We start from the raw sequence: 26,836 nt of genomic DNA, 5'->3' as shown, positions 1-26,836 counted from the left end.
AAGGAGAGTACTTGAGCTTGGAGAACAAGCTCTGTCAGGTTGCTTGAAGGGAAGGAGTTTTAGACAGTAGAGATTCCCCAAGCAGGGAAACAAGGAAAACAGATAGTTGCACTTTACTTTTTAAAATTGGGTAAGGGCAAAAGGTTCCTCTTTTCTGTAAAACCTTTGGGCCATGCTTTATTAATAGGATTTGTTTTTGGGACCTCAGGATGTCAATGGAGAACCAATGGCAATCCTGGGATTGAAGGCATTCTACACAGGGGAAACATGGATCCAAGACACATGTCAGGGAGACTGAAAAAAAAGTGTTGAAATCTTTCTAGGTCTATGAAACCTGGTAAATAAAAGCCTAATGAGAATAATTATGGAGGGCTTTGAAACAATGAATGAAACAAATGGAGTTAAGTGTTAGTAATGACATTTCCTTGTGTTGTAGTTCATACTTTTTTTTCCCCACCTTCTTGTGCTTTCATCAGCTGAGTTCATCCCAAAGATATCCAAATCTTTCTTTGGCTTCTCTGGGTGTCGGTTCAGGAAATTGTCCCTGTTCTTATGCAGATAGTTCACCAAATCACCATAAAAGCAGTATTCAGTAATGATGTAAATAGGACCTGATGAAATAAAGCAAAATAATGCATTAAAATAATAATAAAAAAAAACTCTAAACCCAGTAGAAAATAAAATATAAAACATAAAAAGTATTGTGGGCTAGTACATTTTTATTTACTAAGTTATGACTGCACCTACTGCCAAATATCAAGCAGGTTTGTGAAACCTTTTATTTGTTTATATTTATTGTTAAATCCTTTACTTGAAATGTGTGTGCTTGTTCAACAGTGAATGATGGCTCCACAGCACACCTCCATTCTGTCAGCCAAACCCACCTGATTTTGTACAAGCTCCAAGCAGATTCACAATATTCAGGTGAGGGCCAAGATGTGTCATTATCTTCAGTTCAGACATGAGTGCCTGTTTCTCACTGGATCTAGCTGTAGCTGTAGAAATAAAACACACCAGCCACTCAGTGAGAGCAACCACCTTTTTCACAGTAACAAACGATTTCTCCTTGCTTGCCTCATTAGAACATTGCTACCATGGTTTCTTGAAGAAGACTGTCTTTTACTCGACAGAAGGCTTTCTTAGGCTTGGAGAGGAGTCACAAATCACTAATCACTTGATGCAGCTCAGTAGCTGAACCACTCTGTTTGTCCCTTTGCAGGGGTACAGTGGGTTGCCCAGGTGGCACAGAGGCACTTTACAAGGTGCTCATTTCAACACAAGCAAGCTCCTCAAGGTTTCTCAAGAAATCACTGCATCAGATTCTCTGCTGTCATGAACCGGGGAATCTTCAGTCAGCTGAAGATCCTCACACAAGACCTGCCTATTGCTCCCTTATTGTGTAGCTTCCATTTGTTCACAAATATCCATGTTTATTTTATCGTTTTCTGAACTTGCTGAGTTTTTATGTCTGCTATGGTCCATACAGCTAAAACCAAACTTTGGATGTTTTCAGAAGCCCGGGCACTTTCAATGTTGAAATACCATGAAGCAATCTAAAGTATAATTTTAAACTTTAGTCATTCCATAGTTCATTTTCAACTTCAGATATGGGGAACCTATTTATACACAAGCAATGCTTCAATAACCCTGTGGAAACGTGCCCTACCTACCTTGGGAAATGGAACTGTGACAACTTACGTTTCAGCATTTTCACAGCTACTTTCATCACTGGTTGAGAGCGACTCAATCCATATGCAGTCCCCTCGACTACTTTTCCAAATGCACCAGAACCAAGGATTCGACCTGAACACAAGGGAAACCATTATTTATTTCAGAAGGTAACAGCAATTCACCTCGTTTCCTGCTACTGGTTGTAGAGAAATACAAATGTACTCTGGAAAGAGCACACACACTTAGCCAGACTGGTATTACTGTTATTACCATTGTTAAGCAGAAAAAGCAAATATGAAACGCTATCATTAAGTACAAGTCTTAAATAAAAGCAAGCAAGCAAACATCAGGAGTACATCTGCCTGTACATGAGAGCACAACTCATTTAAATTAATCTTGTACTGTGTCCTGCCACACTCGCTTTATCCTTTCTAATCATTGACTCTTCTAGGTTTAAGTTGACCTCTCTGCCTCAGTCAGCACCAGACTGCAATACAGTTGTGTCCTTTACTTAGAAATCTGAATTGGACTCCTTAGCTGTAGTTTTGGGCTGTTATATCAAGCCTGGATGCATCTAGCAGTAAGATAGAGTAAATCACATCAACAGCACATGTAGAAATAGGCAAGAGGCACCCTCAGTAATCTGCAAGAAGCTGAAATACATGTTGATCACATATGAGGGGAAACTTCTCTGAAGTTTAATGTGCAAGTGTGCTTCATATGCTGGAATAAATTTTATTGTGAATTTCCAAGGGCTGTAATGAAACGGCTAATGTTTATACACAGCTTATTCTTCCCACAGATCAATTTAGACAAAAATTTGGGATTATCATTTCCTGTCTCCTGATATGGATACACTGTGCAGAAGAACTGCATGCAGATTGAGTTAGCCTTTAGAGAAATATGAGCTGCACACCCATACTCAAAAATATTATGTTTCATAGTTTCTGTATTGAAAAGCAAGTTCATGAAGGCAACACTTACTCAGTGAACAAACCCATATATGAGCTCCAGATGCCAGGATATCTCCATATTCCTCATAAGCTCTCTATCTTATGCTATGTTACTTTTTAACTTCCAGAACAGAAAAAAAATAAGTAGTGACTTTTACTATGGAAATAGATGGCTTTTTGTCTTTGATGTTCATTTGCAGCTTGAACTGGCCATATTTTATGCTTCTGAAGGTGTTATCTGACATGCAAGGTTGTATGTTTGTGTTATCCTCTAGTTACAGCCCCCACTTTTATTGTATATATGCTTTTTAAAATATTTTCAGCCAAACAATATCTACATCATTAACAAGCACAAGAAATGGTTAAAAGTGCTTAGCTGGGTTACCACTGAGGAACCTCTCCAAGCCTCTCCAAGGCTATGACAGTGTAGTTTGTCATGCACATAAAAACTATGCGATTTCTTTTCAAGATTCCTGTGCTCCAAACATTTTTCTTCCCAATCAGGATGTGAGAAAGCTGCCCTCTAAATTTCAGACTAATTCAAACAACCTGAGACTGAAATTTGGCCCCAGAAATTTTTCAGACCAAAGGTCTGGGAGCCATATGGCAGGATGCAGCCCTTCAGAATGCAATGGCATTTGCTGATGCTCCTTGATCTTCTTGTCTTCACAAGCCAATTCCTCCCCAAACCATATTGTCAGCTGAGCACAAGGCACACATCTCCCTCTCCATCACCTCTGCTGAGCCGGGTTGCACACGGAGGCAGTGAGAGCGCTTCCGGTATGGCAGGGAACAGTCACTGCTATTTCCCCTTTTCACCCCTCTCCACAGACATAGCTTAAGCCTCATATGTTTTACACTTGAAATTTGGAGTCAGGTGGGAGCTGACTGTTCAAGAGCTGGAGGCATCTGTAATGCCACAGCATTCTTGATGTCCTCAATAGAGCCCAGAATGATAGCGTGTGTTTACTTTTCTTAGTCTAATGGCACCACTGTGATCTGTTCACCAGAGGAGCGGAGCTGCTTCTCTGCCACAGAGGGACTGTGCAAACAACAGCAGCAGCTCAAGGCTGCTCCAACTAGTAGGGAAACAGCACCTGGGTGTGAGAACTATTTCAGCCTCTGTACCCATCTGCTGAGCCTGTCAGAGAGGAGCTATTCTGCTCGAGGGGACACAAATACAAAGGTGAAGCCTGTCAATTTGTTCCAGACACAGCCTCTTCAACCGGGTGTTTCTTTGACTAAAGTTGAACTGGGATGATTAGGCTAGCCCAAATTAAACTATAACTTTCTTGGTCTATTTTGAAAGCCAAACAAGTGACAAGCCTCAAAATCTCCGTCCAGTGTCTAGACTCATGAGAAATTACGTATCACGTCCCTAAATGCTGTGCATCTTGAATCTTAACTCGCCTTTTGCAAACACGGATGAATCTGATTCTGTGTCAGACCAGCATTCCATTTTCTTACATCTGTCAGAACAAATGGGTGCCTTATGGGAGCATTTCTGCCCTCTCTCTACAGCCACCCCAAGATCCTGAAAAACACCAGCACTTGGACTCTGCTCCTCAAAAGGCTGTGCCCTCTGCCATCTCAGCCAAAGGAGGAGGTCCAGGTCCTGCTGGGACCAAACCACTTCTCAGCAGAGCCAGGAGAAAGCAGTGGCGTTCAAACAGCGCACTGTTATCACATTTTTCACTCTGTTACTCATCCCCTAGTCTTGCACTGGCTGATGAGTGCTTTCAACTGCAGTACACTACATGCATTGGGGAGGGGCGATAGCAAAGGAAAATTTGCAGTGTAACCCAAATTTACCAATTGAAACTCCATCCAGCCAATGTTCAAAGTTGGCATTCAACACAGCATTGCACTCCAGGCACTACTAGATAGAAAAACAAATAAATGCCAGCTGGCTTACACAGCAAGGATGGGAAATGCTTGTCTGGCTGAGCCAAATGGGTTTGTATCCTGCTTCCGAGCCTCCCTGAGCTGAAGGTGTAATTACTTTGGTGTAATCTCCCACTTTGACAAGAGAAAACCCACACAAACCAGAATTATCAGCCCCACAAACAAAAAAACACCAGCAAACATTTCACATGGCAAAACTGACAGTGGGTAAATGTAAACTGTGTCATGAAGAATGGTTGTACAATCCAGGTTGTCAAAAGGACATGTAGCATTAGTTTTTAAAGCACTGACTATCCTGAATATACTTGTAAACAGGAAGGCATAGGGGCAGTCTGGTGCTAATGAGTCAGAGGGAGATAAAGTCACAGTGGTGGTCTGTTAACAACTCAGATATGACAAATTCTATTTAGGCATATAATTAAAGTCCGGGTCATAAAATATTTCCATTAAATATTCACCCTTCTCTAGTTTTCAGTTAGCAATATGAATTTAATTAAAGGACATCATTCCTGAACCAGATTTTTTTGTGCTGCTTTTTTCAAGAATTAACATCAATTCTTTCTCTGTAATGGGGAAGGGGAACTACACCAGGAGACTATTTTCCTTAAAATATATCAAATAGCAAATATATTTTGTCTTCTTTTTCTGTGTTTGATGATATAACTTGGTGCACAGATACCTCCAAGAGAGGGAAAGCTTGTATGTTTAAAGCAGTGACTGGATGGAACCTTAAAATTGTTTATAACCATTACACTTTCGATTGATACAAGTGACAGATTGGGCTGGCCCTGAAGAAACAATTGTAACCGAATTCTGTATGAACTCCAAAGGAGGAATAACAAAGCAAGAAAACAGAAGGGGAAGGAAGAAGGACAGTACCCACAAAAATAAGTTATGCAGTTACTCAGCACTCCTATGGGCACAGTGCTGAGTAATAATTTAAAACTTACTTTTAATAAAACTACATAACTTCCTGCAGATTTCCCTCGGCCTCTGCACACAAGTATATAAATGTCTTGCAAATTAAAAATGCTGATGCACTTCCTGTGAGTGCCTTAGCAGAAGTGAATGCTGAAGAGGGCATTTAATGCTGGGAGAGGCCCCCAGAGCCATGTGGGGGTGGGCGCTGCACACAAAGTACGTGGAGGAGAGCTGGAACTGAGGAATGGGAGACACTAGCGCAGGGAGCTCAAGGCTGACACCACTGTATAGGAGAAGAGGATGCAGGAGAAGGACTGAGAACAGACAGGTACAGAGAGGCTCTGGACTTCATGGTCGTATCTAACATCGCAAATCCTAGTAGCAGAGACCTCAGAGTTGTCCTGAATTGTCTTTCTTCCTGGAGTAGGATGATATTAGGCCTGTAGAGGAAACTTACCAAGCACTAACCCATCTCGAGGAAACTCCCATCTGGAGTCATAAGGCAGTTGCATTGGATCCACATAAATGTATTCATGGCCATCAGGGCTGATAGACTCAATGACTCTCCATCTTATCTCATACCTCGGCTTCTGCAAAGCACATTCGAATGCAAAACCAACCGTTAGTCCTGTGCCTGACCTCAGAGCAGATCAAAACCCAGCAGAACTCAAGTGCTGAACTAAAAAATTTTTTCTACATTACCTGTTTCCATATGATGACCAAGACAATCAGCGAAATAATCACAATCACTAACAGCACTAAGACTGCAGCAGCCACTGTCAGTTCTGATCGCAAGGCTGTGGAGGAAAAGACAGACCACATTTTTCTCCTGAGCCACAGGGAACGTGGCACACACATAAGGCACCCACCTCCCCTACCACTGCAGTTCCCATGTTCTGCAAATGTGACAGGAGCAGTTCCTGAGGCTGGTGACTGTGAAGTCTTCCCAAGCCCAGAGCTGCTCTGCCTTCCTGTTTCAAAATCAAATGAAGAGATCATCCAGAAGAATGCCCCGTAGCCAGTGGCCATAAAATGATAAAATGGATCATGGAACCACAGAACAAGTGAACAACAGATGCACTTTAGAGACCTGTAGAATGCCTCATACTCAGATGCCCCAGGGTGGAAAAAAATCCATTTCCAGTTACTTTTATCTGCAACAATTTGTATTTTTATCTGCTAAGGCTGAACTAGGATGTGTTAGAGAGGGGTCAAACTGGCTGCTGTAACTTCACAGAAGGACAAAGTGAACTCACTGGGAGCCACAAGCTTCAGTTCCCGAGTAACAGCACCAAGGTCGTTCCTTGCCACGCATCGCACAGCCAGGGTCTCCTCTACCTTCTGGAAGGTCACCTGGCTTTCCACCATGTTTTTCTCATCCAGGTGGGCTTCCATATGTATATCGGAGATATTGTTAGTCAAAAGAGCCCATGAGGTATCATTGCTGCACCTGTAGAGAAGAATAACAAAGGAAACGAGTGTTGGGCATCAGTACAGATAGAGTCAAGAGCAAGAATCACCTTTCCCTATAACTACCTTCTGACAGCAATCTTTTTAAAGACCAGAAATGCTTAAGACAACTTTTGTGTAAAGCCTGCACCTTTCTTCCCTCAGAATAATTTGCCTTCTGATCCTCATTACTGCTGCCACTTTGAGGGCTTGACTGCAGACCAGAAGACCTGGTTTAGGCAGATATTGATGCCTTTATGTATCCCATAGAGTTATAGTACTGGATCCTTAATGCTGTACAAGACTCCCTGAGGCAGGGCTAGGAGTACAACCGTCCCACCAGGCAATAAGAGATTTTATCACAATGAGAGCAGAACATAGCTGGAAGGTGTCCGTGGTTCCTAGCCTTTTTCCGTGCATGGTCTCCCTCTCCCTGGTGGATAACCTCCCAGGTAAAAAGCAGCCTCCCAGTAGCAGCTGAAAGAGACAGCCTAGAACTAGCAAGAATTGGAGCAATTACTCCACGTTTAAAATACTTTGAAGGTGAAGATTATAATTAATAAAGAGATAATTACAAGTGGAAAAAAAAAAAAATAGAAGCATGCAAGAGTGTTAATGAGGCAGACTGAGCTATCTGTGAAATGATAAGAACTCCCTGAAGGGAGGGATAGCTACATCTCAGGATCCTTACTCAGACTGGGACTGTGAAATCTGCTGAGTTCCCTTATTGAATACAAAGCTTATATGAGAGAAACCTCCTGAATTAATGCATTATGTCTTTTCCTACAGGAAGCAATAGAAGGGCACTGACAGCTTCTCTTGAAATGTGAACAGCATATGTCTAAAGAGAAAAAAATATTTAGAGCTTACTGGTGCTTGATGAGGAAGGCACGGTACTGTAACTGTAACATTACACTAATTGAGGACACCACAAGTCATATTTTAGATAAGAAAGCACCTGCTCCTCTTACTTTTTAATGTCCTTGCAAACCAGCCATTCCACATCAGGAAGCGGGGTCCCCTCTGCCAAGCACCTCACCGTCTGCCCACCCGCAGAGCCATGGTGATCATCCACGAGGTCTAAGATCAGGGCTGGAACTGGGAAGGAGTCAGGAATTTGTTAGAATATTTGTCAGGGTCTAAAAAAAACCAGCCTGAAATTTCAAATAAAGCAGAACAGCTTAGGAGCAGCTAGAGTCCCAGACTCGTCCAGGAGGTCCATATCTCCTGTAGGACAGAGTGCATCCTAGCCTAGAGCCATGGAAAGGAAGTGCTGCGGTTATGCCACGTCTTCATGTCATACTAAATGAGCTATCATCCCCACTGTCAGCTGGAATAACTTAGGCGGGAGGATAAAGTTTCTTTTTGGCTCAAGGCCAGTGCAGAAGTGAAAGCCAGGATGGGGGTAGGAGAGCTCCAGTGCCTCAGCACCACATGCACTCCTCCAGACACCCCTTCTTATTTCACACCTTCTTATCTCCATGCTCTAGGCAATCCACTGTGTAAGTAGATCAAGTCTTTGCTCTGTGCCATAAATTCTGATGGGCAAGGGTCTGGGGGTCCTTACCTTGTATCAGCAAGGAGAAGGTATATCTTTTAATCTCATCTTCATTTTCGGCAACCAAAGTATAGTATCCACTGTCTTCTTCCTTGGCCCGGATCAATTTTAATATACTCTGAAATCTGCAGAAACAAAAGTTTTTGTTTGTATTTTTAAAGCAGGCACAAGAAAAAAATCACTTTAGTGCAATATGTAATCTGGGTATGTAAAGACTATAATGTAGTGACATTCAGCATTTCCAGCACGCCTTTAACTGAAGTCACTACTCAAGCAGTAAATAACTACTAACATACAACTGAGAAACAAGTGGGCACAGTTATTTATGCAGGGATCTGACAAAGCCTCTGATATTACTGGAAACAGCTACAAATTGTTGATGTGGAGACATGTTGGAGGAACTGAAAAGGCTTAGTACTCAAAAATGAAGATATCTATGGTTTGGAGAGGTTGATGTTATGAAGGCAGAGGCAGATTAGGCATCACCTGTTTGAGAAGAAAACAAAGACATTACCCGAGGAAGAAGAGACAGACAGATGGAAAGAAGAGAGAAGGAGCAGTGCCCAGGTTTCTGGGGAAGAAACTCAAGTCAACATAGAAAAGTAAGAGTCAGAAGATTATTTTTACCTTGTTTCCTGGACTCTGTTGGAACTAGTAACAATCTCAGTGAGATTTTCAATCAGAGTCACGTTATCCTTCAACCAGTACATTTTTGGTGCTGGGTATGCCTGCACATCAACAACAAAGTTTTTGACTTCATGTAGATTGACAGCTTCCAGAGGGCTAAACTGAGGGTCCAGATGAACAAAGCCTTTGTCTGCAAATGAAAAAGCCTTGTGTAAAGCAACACTGCAGCATTTATCAAAAACAGTGTTTTCCGATGTGTTAATAATTTTTGGACATTAAATTCAGACTGTACCATGAACTGTAATGACTACTTTCTTATTTTCCTTAACCTCCTTGGTTGCATGCCGAGCAGTGCATTCATAATCCCCTGTGTCTTTCACTGATGCCTCAGGAATGGTCAAGGTGTAAACCAGTTTCTGCGATGGGACTTTGATATCGTCAAGTTTTATCAGACCTTTTTCTTTCTGTAGTTCGGAGAAGGGAAAAAAAATTACCTAAATAAATGAGCTGAAAGGACACCATTGAGGATCTATGATGATATGAGTGAAAGTAACGATCTACATACACTCTGTATGGCAGAAGCTTGTTTACTCTGTCAGAGATGAATTTTTGAGCCACAGGCACAAAAAGTGCACTATAAAAATACATCCTTTCGTGAGCAGGCACAGAAGGGTGAGGAGGCTGAGATCTCGTATTTTGCGCACTCAAAACTAATTATTTTTGAATGTGCATGAGCAGCTTGAAAGAGCATTTTACTGTTTATGCGCTACCTTCTCCTCAAACACAAAATCCACTTGGCTTTTCATCAGTCAGTTCCCATGAAGTCAGGTGAATTTTTATCCCCCCCCCCCCCAAAAAAAAATTATCAATGCTTGATTCTATGTTCTGCCTGCTCTGAAAACAAGAGTAATTTACTGGCAAGGAGAAGACTTCTGCAAGTAAAAGGATGGTGAGAATTGTTGACCATGTTATCATGAGAGGTTGGAACAAAAAATACACCAGGGCTAGTTTTGAAAGGTGGCGCATAGCAGAGATTATGATGTGTAACATGAAAAATAGAAAAATAAACCTTCTCATATAATTTTTCGTCTTTGTCTCTTAACCTACTTAAATAACAGCTGGGGTTTGGGTTCACAAGTAGGTACACTTCAACTATCGTATTCCTTCAGTAACGACAAGACTTTTTACATGGATACTCTGAAATTCTCCATTGACCAGAACTAACCAAGTTTCACTGAATAAAAATTCTCAGTGCAGAAGCACATTAAACCAGTTTGAAAATTTCCAAAAGTTTTAAGGTTTTCTTGCTAGACAGTTCTCATTAGTGAGTAACTACACTGACTGTAAGAGTAATTTTAATTTACACCTGCATAATGAGGAACAATTAAGACTATGGACTTGATTCATCTTCGTTCCTTTTTAAGCCCAAGAACCAGGTTTTAAGAGAGCTGTTTTAGAGGTTCAGACCTTCAGCAGCAGAGCTGTATGCAGATGTCCCACATTCCTAGGCCTTTCTATTTCCACATTTCTTTTTTTTTTGAAAGAGCACAAGACGTGAGAGACAGCATTCTTCCCTCAGAGGATGGACTCCTGGTGATACCTCACCATCCTCTCATGGTTTGCATACTTGCCAACAACAAAAACTAACTTTTGGGACTGTATTTCTTTTGTGGCAACCTAAAAGTAGAGTAAATTGTTTTGTTTTCTCTCCTCAGCTGTTCTCATTCAGAGAAAATAAGAATATTTTACACCACCACCTTCTTTCCCAATAAGTAGCTACAAACATTCAAAGAAAAAGAAGTAGATTAGGTACATAGATAGATAGATAGATAGATAGATAGATAGATAGATAGATAGATAGATAGATAGATAAAAAGAGATATTTACCACTTTCCCAGGATAATTCCACTGCAAATTAACCACCTCATTGTCAAAGACCACACAAGTTACCACAATGGTCTCGCCTGTTTTGTAGACAGTTTTAAGCGCTTCAATTTCAACCGGCAACTGTGAAGTAGCTAGAAGAAGAGGAGAGCAGATTTGGTTTTATAAATTATGCAGTTTTCACATGGTGCAATTTCAAGGGTGAGAGCTCCATTTCACTTCCCCTACTGAGGAATTACCTGGAAAACTCAGTGAAAGTTCTGCTTATTTATACTCATTTAAACAATTTGTGCTTAAAGCATGAAATGTACGGGCATTGAGTTCAATCTCACAAAGAAAGGATCCATGCATAAAATTTCAATTAGAAGTTCCTAACTCAAATTCCCCTGTGAAAAGTCATTCAGTATAAAAACAATTTCCCATTTTGCAAATCAGTGACTGCCTTGCTGGCCAATAAAAACCTTGTTTTCAAAATACTTGAATCACACTGGTTTTCAGACTACCCAAAGTCCTATGATTTGAAGCCCCTGGGAAACACCAGTCTTTTAAATTACATTTCAGCAAACAAGATGAAAATACATGCATTACAGAAGACTTTTCTTATAACCATTTAGGAGAGGAGATAAAGCTAAGGACAGTTTATTCTCATCAACATTGTGTAACCTCTAAGCAAATTAGCAGCCAAGTAACTGGGAATGCTGCTGGAGGAGCAAGGAGCTCATCACTGGGGAAATGTTCAATATAACCCTGTGATGCTTATGTTAATATGGCTCTTACAGTGTGAGGAAAGAAGTGGGCTGAACACATTACTTCTTTTTTTTAAAAAAAGAACAAAAATAAATACCTCTTAAAATATAGATGAGGAACTCATCGGACTTGAACTCCACACCTTTAACTGTTGTTTTGCATGTATATGAGCCTGCAGGGAAATTCCCTATGAAGCCTTGTTTGCTGTCATAGAAAGCATAGACAGCCTTGTCTAAACTGTTAATTAAAGTCACTTCAGCATTTGGGGCACTTGTCCGACAGGGGATAACGGTGGGATCACCTTCTTCTACTAAGATGAACTGGTCTTCTGGTATAGAAGGGACAAAAGGCATGTCTGGGTCTGTAAAAAAACAAGAGGAAATTTTACACTGTCTTGTTTGTAGTAAGTCCATGTGCAAGAATTGAGTATCAATGACCACTTACAGATCAGAATTGAAAATAATAGTTCATTAGCCCACTTTTTCAGAGATTAAGTGTAGGGCATGGTGATTCCATGCAGTATCTCATTTTTGCTCTTTGATATGACATGCAGAGAGACATTTGACCTAAGCACAAAGCAGGAAAGGGATTGGGCTCTGTTGTGACAATTCAGGATGCAGAATGAAAAACAGAAAAGATCCCTCCCCCCCAAAGTGCTAAATATTATTAATCCCCTCAGACCTGCTTCTGACGTATTCTGACAATAAAGGCAAAAGGATTTCAAGTGACAAACAAAGCAAGAAAATCACTTCTAAGTATGAAAACTTCCATGCAATTTCTGGGGACTAATGTAAAAATGAATTCACTTTATCATAGATAACTCTATCAAGATATATGTACAGCAAAGATTTCAGGGAAAAATTCAGATTTAAACATGTTATTTTTACAACACATTATTTTGCACTTAGGCGCAACATTCACTGCACACGCAAAAAAAAATCATTACAGATCCTGCCAATTATTGGCACAAATCACTCATCTTCTTCAGTTAAGGGTTTGGGTTTTTTTTCCCTTTAGTAATAGTAGGTGTCTCCTGACCAATACGTAATTGGGGGAAAAAATAAAATTAAGGAAAAAATCCAAACACTTTCACGTCAAAAAGTAGAAATCAACTTCATGTTTATGCTGAACACCATTAAAACCACATCTCAATTAGATAGTTTAAGGTACTTATCTTCACTCATTTCTAACATGTCCAGCACCACAGTTATGAAACATAGTTAATTATGGTCACAGCATGTGGTTTTCAAAACATGGTATTCAACCAGAAAAAAAGCAAACAAACACCTGGTAGTTTTACTTCTTTTAAAGTCAACAAAAATACATGCCAACTTTCCTACCCAGCCAATCTAAAGTCTGAGTTAGAAACATAATTGGATAACATAGCCAACTTAGAAAGCATAGCCCTCAAATTGTCTCCATTTGGCCATTCAGAATAAACAAATAATCCCTGCTAGCCTGGAGCTTCTGTGCAAAGCTTTATAATAAAAATTAATAAATAGCAATTCAAATCCCTCCAACAATAGTCTTTCTGCTGCACTGGCAGGCTCTTTGTAGCAATATTCCAAACACAGTGTTCTGTCCCAAAGATGCTGCCAACTCCATGTATTCGTTTTCCCACTGTAATTTAAAACAGAAACAGGATTCACCTAGTTTGGTCTTCTGTGTGCTGTTAGTGAAAATAGGATATTGTATGAAGTCTCAATGTAATCCTCCTTGGATAAAGTGGGTTGCTGCCACCCATTGCCCTCCTAATTCATTGCAGGAAAAACAATTGCAGAGACGAAGTTTATAGTGGAAACAGAAACATTCTCTATAATTTGAAGAAAAGGATATGTTTCTGCATTTATGACAGCTTGATAGTTAGCGAGTGGAAAAAATTACAGGGTGTCTCTGCCCTGCAAATCTGGTAGCCTGATGTCTAGAGGCTTTTGAAAACCAAACCAAAATGCCCTCTAGAATAAATCTTCCATCTCTTGCCTTTATATTCCTTCACTGAGAGAATTACAAGACTGAGTAACACCAATAACATCTTCTGGTGATTTGCTTAGCGCTGTTTGGAAATTCAGATACATGTGCCAAGGCCTGCAGCCTCTACTGAAACTTTTTGCTTCAAGAATGAATTCAAATGCTTTTACATTTCTTGTGGGAAATGGAGAAGTAGTCTTGGAAGAATCACTGTCCTTGAATCACATACTGTAAACTGCAAAAACTTCATGCCACTGCAAAATAGCCTTTAAAACAAGTTCTGTTATTGCTTCCTGACTTTTTCCTCTCCCACAGTTTTCCTTGTAGTTGCAGACATTATCTCCTTCACAACATACAGCTATTTTGCAGGATGAATTTGAATGTCTTCATCTCTCTTTTATTCCTGTTCAAAATATTTACTGCAAATCTACTGGCTCGATCTTCATGGCCTTGCAGTTGTGCCACTCATCCCCTGAACCCCAGCCAATGCTGAGAAAGGGCTTTACAAAGGCAGTTGTTTGTGGCTCAGCCTATGGTGCTCATCTCAGCTATGACAATTCATTCCACGGATAGCATGGAATGCCTTTAAACAGATTTCCAGTCAGAACAAGGGGGTTGGAAAGCACAGCTTGGGATAAGCACTTCCAAAAAGAAGGGATGGCATTTCTTTCAGGTCCAAAAGGTTTTCCACCACTAAAGAGAAAGGCAGCACAGGGCCTGGGAAGGCAATGTTCGCTTTGAAAATTACAGGGCACTGCATGGTAGCACCATGTTTTTAATGTTGCATCAGACTGACCAGCAATAACAACACTTCTTGTTTCTCCCTCCTTTGTGTTTCTCCCTCTCTTGTGACAGCCACCCCCAAGACATCTCGTTTGCTTTACACTTCCCAGGCCCTGTGCACACATGAGCTTTTCCAGTCTCAGTTCACACAACTGCTTCAGTGTCAGACATGGCACTGGTTCGGTCAGTACAGTCTCAAAACATCCACCCAAGTCACCTCTGAAAGGACTGGCATTGACATTAATCTCCACGTAGAGGCCAGACAAACCTGAAGGCTGGACATGCTCTCACAGCTGAGCTGACCTGGACACCAGTGTCTACTACCCAGCCCCTGGTTGGCAAAAGACCTCAGCTGTTAAGTGTGAATTCACCCCTCTTCTTCAGAACTAAAACTGTTACCAAACAAGTGAAAACCAACAGAAAAAGGAACAGGTCCATAGATTCACGGAGACTGGTTTTGATTTACACGTTAGGAAATGGCCCTGGGGTCATTTATTTCCTCTGACAGCTAATTGCCATCAGCAATAGGTCTCTTTTAGGCATCCATGTTCAGTTCTCCCATCCAAACCTTGGGGTACAGCTGTGACATACTCCACTTACCAGGCACATAGATGTAGATGTCCTTCCCTTCCACTTCCCCATCCTCCACTTGAGTGTGGTTATAATAGCAAACATACAAGCCCGTATGAGCAGCCGAGGCATTTCCTACTTCAAGCACCGTCACAAAGAGGCCACTGTTGTTTTCTTCATGTCTAATGTCTATCTTGTGGCTTCCCTCAGTCACTGGGTACTGCCAGCTCACTTCACTGTCTCCAGAGCATTTGAGTGTGAAATTGGAATTCAATTGTACAACCATTTCATTCCAATTGGGAACAATAGTCGGCAGAGGAAGCTGGCAAAATGTTAGGGATGGTCCTGCAAAAAGACACGAATAAATAACATATGAACACACAGAATAGTCCCAGCACAGGGATGTGAAGTAAAGCAGAGCAGATCCAGGACAGCTGTTTTTCTGACCGTTTCAGACATGCCGAAGGAAATTTACCCTTGTTAAAAGCCTGAGCTTTGCTCAATGGATGGCAAAAGGCTTCCCTTTTGAAATGCTAAGTGTTTGCTTGCTGACTTCTGTTTGTCAAATCAGGAGGTGTAAGACAGAGGTAAAGTTAGAGATGGCTCAAAATCCACACCTCATCTTCCCAGCCCCAGATGTGAGCAGGGATCTGCTGCAGACCAGTGATCCCACACCCTGGCTGCTGGGCCACCAGCGTCTTACAACTCCTTACAGCAGTGGTCAGGAAAACAGCAGTTCTGTCAGCATTAGAGTAAGCTCACAACTGAAAGTTAGAAAGCCCTTCCCTAGACCAACACCAGCATTTTACATCTGGCTTCTATTCCTGCAAAGGGCCAGAGCAGGGCCTTACACTGAAAATTTGTCCATCAGGTCTACCTCTAGCCAAAAATGTGCAGGTTTATAGCCAAATAAAACTGTAATTCACTGAACTAGATGTTGTAGACAGCACTAGTTTTCAGAGGCAATCTCCAGTTACAGGCTCAGATTTGCAAGCCTGCATAATTTGTATGTGGGCTGGTGTGGGTCCAACTCCCAGAAGGAAAATCAAAGAATCCACACCCTAAAAAAAATAGGGAGTTCACCCAAGAACAAGATTTGTTGTTTCAGTCTGTCAAATGGCCTGAACAAAACAGATAGGGTAGTCCACAATAAACAGCCACTTAGACCCACTGTGTGAAAGTGGGCTCTGTGCAATAAACCAGCAGCAGGAACCCAGACTGTCTTTGAAACCAGTTTCTTACTCCTGCACATGTTATCTCAGTCTCCAGGCCCTTTCTATATTTGGCTCCCTGTGGCAAACCCTGCACTTCCCTCCCAGCACCATTCACTTGGCAGATGTTGGGAGCCTCATCAGGCAGCCCCAGTGAGTGTGGCTAGGTGGTGTGGCGTAGGAGGATGCGGAGAGCCCACACAGGCAGCCTTGTCTGCACCACAATGCTGGAGAAACCCCAGTGGGGCAGGGTTGGTGCAGCTGGAGAAAGACAGGCTCACTTTCCTTACAGGAGGGAGGTTAGAGCAGCTGTCAGGGTGCCACAGTGTCAGGCATGGGCTAGCAGAAGTACTGCTTTCTTGATAGGTCTTGTCTTAGCCTACTGAAGGGGAAGGCAGAAAAATCGACTCTGTAGCCAGCTGGACACCATTTGGCACTTGTTATTGCGGACACAATGAAAGCAAGCTTAAATCTGAATTTATGAAGGAATAGGGGTGAAGAAGCTTAGAGGACTGAGTACCATTACCTGTGAGAAAACATCCTAGGATCAGGAGCATCCGAGGGTAAGTACCCATAGCTACCAACAACTGAAACAGAAAGGAGAAGGCAAGAGAGGGGCAGTTAACAAATTGATTATGGTACAAGAGTTTGCAGGACCCCTCTTCCACAGTGCCCTTAGCACAGGTTCCTGTCATTCTGCATGGTGCAGCAGACAGAAACAGCCTGAGGACCCTTTCTCACACCCACAGCCTGTTGAGACTCATGCCACCACCTCCCATGAGGTATGTGTGGCCACAGACATATCACCAGCATGAGGAATGCACCTAAAGCACCATAACCCCTTCTGTCTGCTGGCAGTGTCAGAAGCCAAGCCCTGGTGCACCCCTCTTCCAAACAGCCTGTAGGCAGCTCTGATGTCTGCTCCAGTGTCCAGGACTGAGCCCACAGAAAGACCCCTGCACAAAGGCAGCACCCTCACAGGAACCAGTGAGGATGCAGTGGCTTTACATACAGTGGGTTCTGACCTTTTAGCTGCAAGCAGCTTTTATGGGAGAAAAAGCATATTTTAAAGCTGCTTTCATTACAAATAGTACAATCCCGAGTGATATTTTTGTTTTGCCATTGTACATATGTATATATATAGCTTACTGAACACAATGCACTACAATAGTGTTTATTGCTTATTTAGCAAGAATTCACTTGATTGAGAGGCATGCTATTTAAAACATATGCCAATTTTTTCTAATGAAATAAATCCATGACAGACTATAGGCTAGCACTGCCAGTCACAGAGCATCTCTTCTCCCTAACAGTGCTGAGACTCATAGATCATACTCGATAATTTCAGCTTTCAAACACATAATCCTAAATCATCAGTCTTGAAGAGGCAACAATTGCAATAAGCATCTATGTAATTTTTGTGCCACCTAACAGCATTTCTACTGAAAACCCTAGAGCAGCCTGCTAGATAATTTTCAAAGGAGAAGCTCCTGCAACAGCTGCTCCCACTGAAATCAATGGATGTTTTGTTGGTGACTTTAATAGTAACTGGGCCTGGCCCAAAGCCGATATAGATTGGAAAAAGACTGCACATAAGAGACCCTAATCTGAAACACAGATTGAGGAGTAAAATAAAGGATGATGTGCCAAGACAGGGACCTCTTTTCAAAGGTTCTGGAGGGTTTCTATTCACCCTCTGGTGTTCAGCTCCTGATGCTGAGATAGGAAAGCACGTAGGTGCATCTAGATATTACAACTATGCCAGTGACATATGGGAAATAAATGCTTACAACATGCCAAGGAGTGTTTCTGAACTAGTCCTGCTTTCCTTCCACAATATGTGGAGCAGACAGTGGACCTTTGCAAAGTGAAAAGTATTTGATACTCAAATCAAACATAAAGGTCTCAGAAACAGGATTAGAAGATTTACAAACTACCAGCCTCAAAAACACGTACAAACAACTTCAGAAATTCAGCTGACAGCATTCTAGCAGAGACAAGGCATTTTGCCTGATTCTTCAATTTGCCATAATTACCATGTTTTTATGTATCTGTCTCTCATTGATAACAGACTCTCGAATATCAAAGCAGTCCCTCAGCCTCCTTGCTCATTTTTATCACATTTATTTCCTGCATTTCTTTCTGATAAAGTAACCCACTGTACATCTTTAACGACTTACTATGGTTTGCTTTATTGATCTGACTCCTAGACTCCTAAGGTCTGCAAGACAATGCTACCTCACTGTCTGCCAAGTTTCCTTCTGCCCTTTCTCTCTGAAAGGCAGATCTCTCCCCCTTTTTTTGTGTTGTTTTTCCAGACTATTCAGAACAAGTGATGCAGCACAGACGGACTAAAAACAAAGCCAGTTCCTATCTTGCAGACCAGTCTGCAGAAGTTCTGCTGAAGTGGACCTGCACTGTTGCAGAGCTCTGTGTAAGTGAGGACTGAAGCTCGCTTCAGTCTGATACTGGTGTAAGTATAGGTGATGACATTTCCAAAGTGCTGCTTTGAATTTGCTGTCTTGCGTGGGCTGCCATAGAAATCAATAAGAGCTGGGTGCCTCAGTCGTAGAATGGTTTATGTTGGAAAGGACCCTAAGATCCTCCAGTTCCAAACCCCCTGCCATGGGCAGGGACACCTCACCCTAGACTATGTTGTCAAAGGCTCTGTCCAACCTGTCCTTGAACACAGCCAGGGATGGAGCATTCACCATGTCTTTGGGCAAGCAGTTCCAGTGCCTCACCATCCTCACAGTAAAGAACTTCTTCCTTATGTCTAACCTAAACTTCCCCTGTTTAAGTTTAAACCCATTACCCCTTGTCCTGTCACTACAGTCCCTAATGAAGAGTCCCTCCCCAGCATCCCTATAGGCCCCTTTCAGATACTGGAAGGCTGCTATGAGGTCTCCACGCAGCCTTCTCTTCTCCAGGCTGAACAGCCTCAACTTCCTCAGCCTGTCTTCACACGGGAGGTGCTCCAGTCCCCTGATCATCCTCCTGGCCCTTCTCTGGACTTGTTCCATGTCCTTTTGATGTTGAGGACACCAGAACTGCACACAATACTCCAAGTGAGGTCTCACGAGAGCAGAGTAGAGGGGCAGGATCACCTCCTTCAACCTGCTGGTCACGCTCCTTTTGATGCAGCCCAGCATACCGTTGGCTTTCTGGGCTGCGAGCACACACTGCCGGCTCATGTTCATTTTCTCATCGACCAACACCCCCAAGTCCTTCTCCACAGGGCTGCTCTGAATCTCTTCTCTGCCCAACCTGTAGCTGTGCCTGGGATTGCTCCAACCCAGATGTAGGACCTTGCACTTGGCATGGTTAAACTTCATGAGGTTGGCATCAGCCCACCTCACAAGCCTGTCGAGGTCCCTCTGGATGGCATTCCTTCCCTCCAGTGTACCAATCAAACCACACAGCTTGGTGTCATCGGCAAACTTGCTGAGGGCGCACTCAATCCCACTGTCCATGTCACCGACAAAGATCTTGAACAACACCGATCCCTGAGGGACACCACTTGTTACTGGTCTCCTGTTGGACATTGAACCATTGACCACAACTCTCTGCATGCAGCCATCCAGCCAACTCTTTATCCACCAGGTGGTCCATCCATCAAATTGATGTCTCTCCAGTTTAGAGACAAGGATGTCATTCGGACTGTCTCAAATGCTTTGCACTAGTCCAGGTAGGGGGTTTTTTTGCCCCTATCCATCAGTTCTGTAGCCCCATTATAGAAGGCCACCAAACTGGTCAGGCAATTTGAAACTTGCAGTTTCAAAACACAAGAACTTAACTAAATTTGCTTTTTCCATCTGGCTATTTGTTCTGGTTTCACTGTTCTTTCACAACCCTGAGCTTTGGTCTTTCCTTAATGACCTGTTAATCTCATCAAGCCCCAGAGCAACTCTTCCTCACTGTGAAAGACAGAATAATGTACTAAGGATTCACCATCATCCATATTAAAAAACTATTTGAAATGGATTTAGTTACATCTGAGTTAAACTTGCTGGAGTTCCATCACCAGCATATCCTCACATGCCAGTGCTGGAATCAAGGTTTAACACACGTACAAGTCCATACTTCTGGGCAAAAGAGACTTTACTCTTTCCCACACCATCAAACAGGCACACTTATCATGGCTTTATTTGTTTATGATCATCTAATTTTTTGTATGTACTTACATGTCTTCTTTACCTTCATTATGGCAGAGCAGCCCTCTTTGTTCTACAGGACACAAATCTCAGCCCTGAATAAATACATCAAGATCAGTTCCTAACACCACTCTATCAACTCATAAATTGGTGTAGCCTCACTGAAGCCAGTAGATCTATGCAAGCTGAAGCACAGTAGTAACAGCACATATACAGTGTAAGATCGAGCCAACCTGAATTCCTTGCATACCTTAAACATTGCTAGCTAAATAGAAACAGTCCTGTATAGCGAAAGCTAGATGATGCTATGAGGGGTTTGCCAAACTCTCTACAGGGAATGCTGATTGTCCAGGGTAAAACAGTCATTGCATCTACTTTAACTGCTGGGTTTTGAAAGGATCTGTCTGAAATCCTAGTATCTTTCTTGGGCAGTTAAGTGATAAAAAAAAACAGGCAAATAACATCTGAAGAACTGTTATCAGTAAGGAGTCAATCTCAAGCACTCACTGCCAAGCGCTGGCCTCCTACCATTGACCACACCACAGAATACAAAATCAATATCCAGAAAACCAAGGGACATATAGGTTTAGAAACAAAAAACTAGATATTCCTGGGTGATTGTTCTACGTGATCTAGAGAGAAAGCACGGCGATGCAACATGAAGAGTAAACTGCATATATTCTTTTCATACTGCTGTAAATCAATCAAAGACCGCTTTCAAGACGGAAAACTAGCCCACCTACCACCAGAATGGAGACTACCAGACTGTTTCCCGGCCAGCTACCCAGCAGTTCACCCTCTTGGCCACAGGATGGCAATGTTGATCCACAGCAATGAACCAACGTTGAGCAGAAGGCAGCGCTACTCTCCAACGTATCAGATGGAATCCAAACTGGGTCTCCTGGATCAACTTAAAATTCGAATTTCTCATATTTTAACTTCATGCCAGTTCACCATTTTAGAAATAATAATAAAACCGAACTGGTCCCTATTACTCTATATTTACATAAGTGATAGGACTGTGGTTAGATTGCAAATCTTGGCACGTAATGATGTGATTATCCTTGTTATGAAAGGGCTGGATAATTTCAGTGGTGATTTTGTCAGAGTGGCAGCCTGTCCTTCTGGGAAGACTGATCTTTTCCAGGAAGAGCTAAGGCCAGCCCAAGAAAAGAGGTGAACATTCCCTCTTTGTGGTGGTTGTCACCAGCTGAATGTCAATGTTCAGACAGGACCTCATGAACACTTCTTGGTTCTCAGTTCCAAAACTGCAAACTCAGTTCTCTGCAAAAGCAGGGCTGCCCTGCAGCACTAACAGATCAGTCCGAAGGTTTCCTCTCCCTCCTGGAGAAGGGCTCAAACAACAAAAGAAAATGTCTTCATGGCTTAAATACCCTCCTAAAGCGGGGCTTGTTCCACATCACTTTGCAATTATTTGCATCCACCACAGGCTACAAGCAGGAAAAATTACACACCAGGACCAAGGTTAGCCCTGTGCTGGGGTCTTGCATAGTGCTTCATGCTCTGCAGGACACACATTGATGGCTGATACCCAATGAGCCTTCTAGTCAGCCCCATTCTTCAGCCTAACCGTCAAGGACAGACTCCACCAGTCTAGGAGCTAATGTGGGAGGAAATTTGCAAAGCCTAAATTTTCCCACTTAGTCCAAAAAGGATTTTCCAGGCTGTCTAAGCAAACAAACAGACTAGCACTTGTAAGGAATACATCTCGCTTAGGTTCTCAGGATCAAATCAAAGAGCACTTCAGATGTCAACTCAATGCTCAGAAGCATTGCATGAAAAAAACAATCTACCTCTGTTGATCGCAAGAGTTAGGAAGCATAGCTGCTGCAAGCCTTTCCCTTGGGTGCCTTTGCAAAGCTTTATTGGCTCGAGAGAGATGAGTCAAGCAGGAGGGCAAGGCAAGAGGGAGAGAAAGGAGAGAAAGGATTGTTTCTCCACCAGAAGAAACAGCCTCTCAGAATTCATTCCTTGGTCTTTAAAATAAGCAAAACAAACATCTTTTATCAAAATTTTCAGAGTTCAGATGTAGAAATAGTGCCATTATGGCCATAATAATCTAAGGATGCAATTGAGGAGAGGATTGTCTAAGGTTATATTTTTCACCCTTTTTTAGATGAACTGGTACTGCTGGAAGTAACCAGCAAAGTCTGGAGTGTGCAAGGCTTTTTCTGCCTATGTACATTGTCCTCGAAAACTAGCTTGATACTGTAGTACTGCTGAGAGGTATTTTATTAAAATATTTATTACTTCCTGCTTTCTTGAAACCTAATACCTATATATTGCTCTCACAGCCGCATGATTTCCCATACATCAACAAGCAAATAACACTGAGGATGGCCTCAGTGCCCAGCGGCAGCCAGACTGGCACACCTCCTGCCCCTTGGTGCCTGGATAAGGGTACCACAACAAGGGGTGTCATTTTGAAACAGTATGAGAGCCCCTGCAGGCTGGGAGAGCTGGTTTGCTTGTGGAATCCCAAATCCCACTGCTTTGTGCAGTCTCATTTTTCTCCAAACTTCCCCCCCCCCCCCCCCCAAGCTTTGAGGTTGGCTAAACCGCTGTTTAGCTGAGAGCCTTTCTAAAATGGTCTTTGTTAACTAGAAGCTAAACCCGAAGTCCCTTGCTGGGAGATCTTTCCCTAGCGTTTCCAGATCCAGAGTTAAAAGTCGGACCGCCACAGTTCGGATTTTGATCAGCCGATGACAGAAGAACCTTTGATGCCTGTCTCCTTGCTTTGATCCGTTCTCTTGCCCCATCTAGAGACACAGAGTTAAGGCAGCCGAGCCGGGACCCCAACTGGGCTCTGCATCAGCCCCGGGAGATGCCAAGAGCATAACAAGCCACCTCCCTTTCCCGGTGCACCCCGTCGGGGAGAGAGCGGGTAGCTTATAACCAGCGGGACCAGGGTGGGATGGGGCTGGGGGGGTTACGTTTACACTCTCTAGCCCTCATCAGGCTGCAGGCGCTTGCCAAACCCGTTCTGTCTGCGGGGAGCCCGAAAGGAACCCCCTGGGGAGAGGCTCCTCCTTGGTCCAGGTCCCCGAGGCAGAGCCCGGCGGTTGTAGCTGCTGAGAACGAAAGGCTGCCCGGGACAACGAGCAAACCTGGCAGAGATGGCAACTCCTGGCCACCTCGCTGCTTGTCTGGGAAACAATAGGAAAGCCCTTGCCAAGGAGCGATATTTTTTTTCTTTTTTTTCTTTTCTTTTCTTTTTTTTTTTGTTTTAATGCGAAGTAGCCAGAAAACTGAAAAGCGGGGTAGGGGAGATGCAGAGCGAAGCCGTGTTTCCCTCCGGGGCTGGCTAATTCTGCTGGAGCTGCCACCCGGTGCTCCTTCTGCAGCTTTTTCCGTCAGGTGAGGCACGGACCCCTAAGGCGCAGGGTCCGGAGAGGGGCGGGAGTCTCGGCAGCGAACAAACGGTGTGCCCCTGCTGGCAGCTGCTTGGACCGAGGAAGAGCGACGTGCCCGAAGCGCTAAGGACGGGTCCGCCGGGCCCCATGCGAGCTGAGGCGATGCCCTGTCCGCCCCGGGCGTGCAGCCCTGGGCACCGGAGGAGTGTCCGGGAGCTGGAACATTTGCAAGATACGCTCCGAAAATGCCCTCGAAGGGAGTTGGAAACGTGCCCCTGGCGCGGGGGGTACCAGGGCATCGCCCCTCCGCTGCGCCGCAGCCGCCTCCCACGGGGATGTGGACAAGCCACGTCTCCGGCGGCTGCACCCCGGAGCTCCTGCTGCTGCTGCCTCGCTTGATTTGTCGCTGCTGGCTCCAGAAAAAGCTGTCCAAGTCCTGTTCTCTGGAACGGCTCCTGGGCTGCGGATCCGCGTCCAAAAATGTTGAGCAATGCCGCGGACAGCCAAAAAACCATTTCCTACTTGCTCCTAGGACTTTTCCAGGGGACTCCAGCCTGGCAGGGGCTGGCAAGTTTGCCGCGCTTGACAAAGTCCAAACGGCGGCAGCGAAGCTTTTGCCCTCCCTGGGACAGGAGGCAGTGGGCTCGGGCAGTCCGGCGGGGCTGCGGCAGGGCTGCCGTTCCGGTGGCGAGAAGAGGCTGTAAACTGGAAAAGCTCCAGGTACCCGTCCTGCCTAAATTCAGCATCTTCCCTTCCACCGAGACGTGTAAAAAAGACGGGACACGCAGGGATAGAGATCGGCTTGCCTTGGGGGGTTGAGTGCATATCCCCACCTGGGATATAGGGGCATTTTCAGCTCCCACCGGGTCAGGGGAAATGAAGTGGGGAGGGCAAGGTGGTGAAAAACAAAGGGTGGGGGAAGGGACGGGGGCAAACAGCGGGGTGAAGGAAGCGAGGGATGCGGGAAGAAGGGGAGCCACTCACTCTGTCGGTGCGCATCCCCCCGGATCCCCCTCGGGCAGGCACTGCCGCTGCCCGCGGAGCCCCGGCGAGTCGCTCCCGCCCCCGCGGCGGGAATGCGGCGCGGTGGCCCCGCCGCTCCAATGTGTTTGTCATTAGTGCTGCCCGCGCTGCTCGCCGCCGCGCCCCGACGGCCCGCGCAGCGCCCGCTCCCGGCTCCCAGCTCCCCTCCGTCCCGCGGGAAGGAGCCCCCCGCCCGGCTCATAACACAGGGAAAAAGGGGGGAAATGAAAGAAAAAGAATAAGCACAAACCGAAAGAAACAGCAACAAGTAAATAAAGGGGAAAGGAATAAATGAGGAGAGGAAAAAAGCGGGAGAAAACGTGAAAGAAAGAAAGGAAAAGGTGGGGAAACTGCCCCTCACCTCTTACCTTCTCCTTTATAATCCTCAACCCCAATCCTGCAGATTGTAAAATATCCAAAATATGTCCACGTCTTTTGTGACTTTCCCCGCTCAGCCGCGCTCTTTCCCTCCCGCTCGCCCTCCCTCCCGATCCGACTGTAATGGTCTCACAAACCGCGTCCCGTAATTGATTCAATGTTATAGTCCATCCTTCCAAAACTAATCATTTGCTTTAAGTAAATAGCTGTCAGGAAATGAAGCCCCCCTCCTGCCCCTTCAGAATAAGAGCCGCCCTGGCTCTCCCGGCGCCCCCAGCCCGGCGGCCGGAGGCGGGCGCGCCGACGGGAGGCTCTTACGCAGGCAGGGGGGGGCAGTCTCTGCCTCCAGATTTCACCAGCCTCGCAGGGGAGGGGGAGGCTGGCCATATGGCAGGGGCGAGGGGGAGGCAGGGGGGAGCGGAGGGGCTTGCTCTGCAGGGGAGAAAATACAAAATAATAATAAAAAATAGAACCAACCCCCAAAACTTCCATGAAAACTCCGAGTGCTCCCAATTTCATGAATGAGCCTTCCCTCCTCAGACCCTCCAGGACGGGGTCTGGGGCGCAGGGCTCGGTGTCCACGGGCACAGTGTGAGGTTATGGATGGGGAGTTTGATCTGGAAACGAATTTGCGGCTTCCTCGTGTCCTTTGTACAACACTGAGCTTGGGCTTGGGCTAGAGAACTGGATGGACGGCCGTGAGCCCGCCAGGAGCAGGAGGCACTGAGGGAGAGGGTGAGAGACGATTCACTAACACTTATGAATGAAAGATACAACGAAAGGTAACCTTCGTCAGGAGCCAACCCTCCCAAACCCCGCTGCTCCGACGGGATCGAGAAAGCTCTCTCTTTTCGTTCTACTTTTGCTTTGCCCAGAGCAAAGAAACCCCTTGGATGTCCCATCCAGTACAGGGCGAGTGCCGGCGATGCCTGAGGAAGCGAGGGCAGCGCACGTCCGAGTCCCTCCGATTTGAAGCGCTCCAGACGGAGCTTTGATCCCCGCAGGGGAGCCAGCACCGGGTATCTCTGCTTTGTTGGCCCTCGCTATCAGCTGGCGATAAGGGGTGGCCGGAGCAGCTGCCCTGGCAGCCCTGCTGCTGCATGCTCGGTGCGGAAGGGCGAGCGCGGCCGGCGGGGCTATGCGGCGGCCGCGGGAGAGGGGGCAGTGCAGCCCCAGGAAAGGAGCAGGGAGGGATACGCTGCTCGCCTGCCTCCTGGGGAGGGCACCGGCCCGGGAGCTGCTCCCCGGCTGCTCCCACTTCCTCCCCTCCCCAGTCTGGCACCCACCCCCCGCACCTCTTTTTTAATTTTTAGTATTAAACAAAAGAAAAGTTTGTTCTCGAAGTCAAGCGGCAGTATCTGATGGGTTTTCTCTTTCCTAAGAGAATTAAATCTCTGAAGAAAAGATGCCCCGAAGGAAATGGGGGCATAAAGGAGAACCTACTCCCGTGAGCAGAGGGCTAGGCTGGGCTGGCCGGGTCCCGGCGGCGGCCCCGGCCCTTTGCGCACCCTCCGCTAGTGCATCCTCGGCTCGGGTGAGTTCTCAGCCCCGCTATTGCTTCCACATGTTCGTCCAGGAAATCATTGGAGTCAGATCTGTGAGCAGCCCCTGGTCGGAATGCTAACAGGATACCGTAATGCTTGTGAATAAACAACAGGCT

At 44.8% G+C, this 26,836-nt stretch overlaps 1 protein-coding gene across 1 annotated transcript in view; it reads right to left on the bottom strand.

Annotated features, from left to right (window-relative positions):
- The window catches only part of PDGFRA (platelet derived growth factor receptor alpha), a 36,167-nt gene extending 10,872 nt beyond the window's left edge, over positions 1 to 25,295 (bottom strand). Inside the window, exons 1-15 of the mRNA XM_061472621.1 lie at positions 25,167 to 25,295; positions 16,774 to 16,834; positions 15,067 to 15,381; positions 11,813 to 12,076; positions 10,972 to 11,102; positions 9,377 to 9,548; positions 9,085 to 9,274; positions 8,467 to 8,582; positions 7,871 to 7,997; positions 6,707 to 6,900; positions 6,153 to 6,247; positions 5,908 to 6,040; positions 1,699 to 1,803; positions 885 to 995; positions 458 to 611 (exon numbers count right to left, since the gene is read on the bottom strand). Of these exons, the coding sequence (XP_061328605.1) occupies positions 458 to 611; positions 885 to 995; positions 1,699 to 1,803; positions 5,908 to 6,040; positions 6,153 to 6,247; positions 6,707 to 6,900; positions 7,871 to 7,997; positions 8,467 to 8,582; positions 9,085 to 9,274; positions 9,377 to 9,548; positions 10,972 to 11,102; positions 11,813 to 12,076; positions 15,067 to 15,381; positions 16,774 to 16,822 (2,156 nt within the window). The 5' untranslated portion in view covers positions 16,823 to 16,834; positions 25,167 to 25,295. The remainder of the gene's footprint in view (positions 1 to 457; positions 612 to 884; positions 996 to 1,698; positions 1,804 to 5,907; positions 6,041 to 6,152; positions 6,248 to 6,706; positions 6,901 to 7,870; positions 7,998 to 8,466; positions 8,583 to 9,084; positions 9,275 to 9,376; positions 9,549 to 10,971; positions 11,103 to 11,812; positions 12,077 to 15,066; positions 15,382 to 16,773; positions 16,835 to 25,166) is intronic.
- Between the last annotated feature and the right edge of the window lie 1,541 nt (positions 25,296 to 26,836).

This window comes from Pezoporus flaviventris, unplaced genomic scaffold, assembly GCF_033815535.1.
Source record: "Pezoporus flaviventris isolate CSIRO_AGI_PZ_B2104156 unplaced genomic scaffold, CSIRO_AGI_Pfla_v1 ptg000002l, whole genome shotgun sequence".
NCBI lineage: Eukaryota > Metazoa > Chordata > Aves > Psittaciformes > Psittacidae > Pezoporus > Pezoporus flaviventris.
The sequence above is the reverse complement of the archived record's forward strand: the minus strand, read 5'-3'. Positions and strand labels throughout refer to the sequence as shown.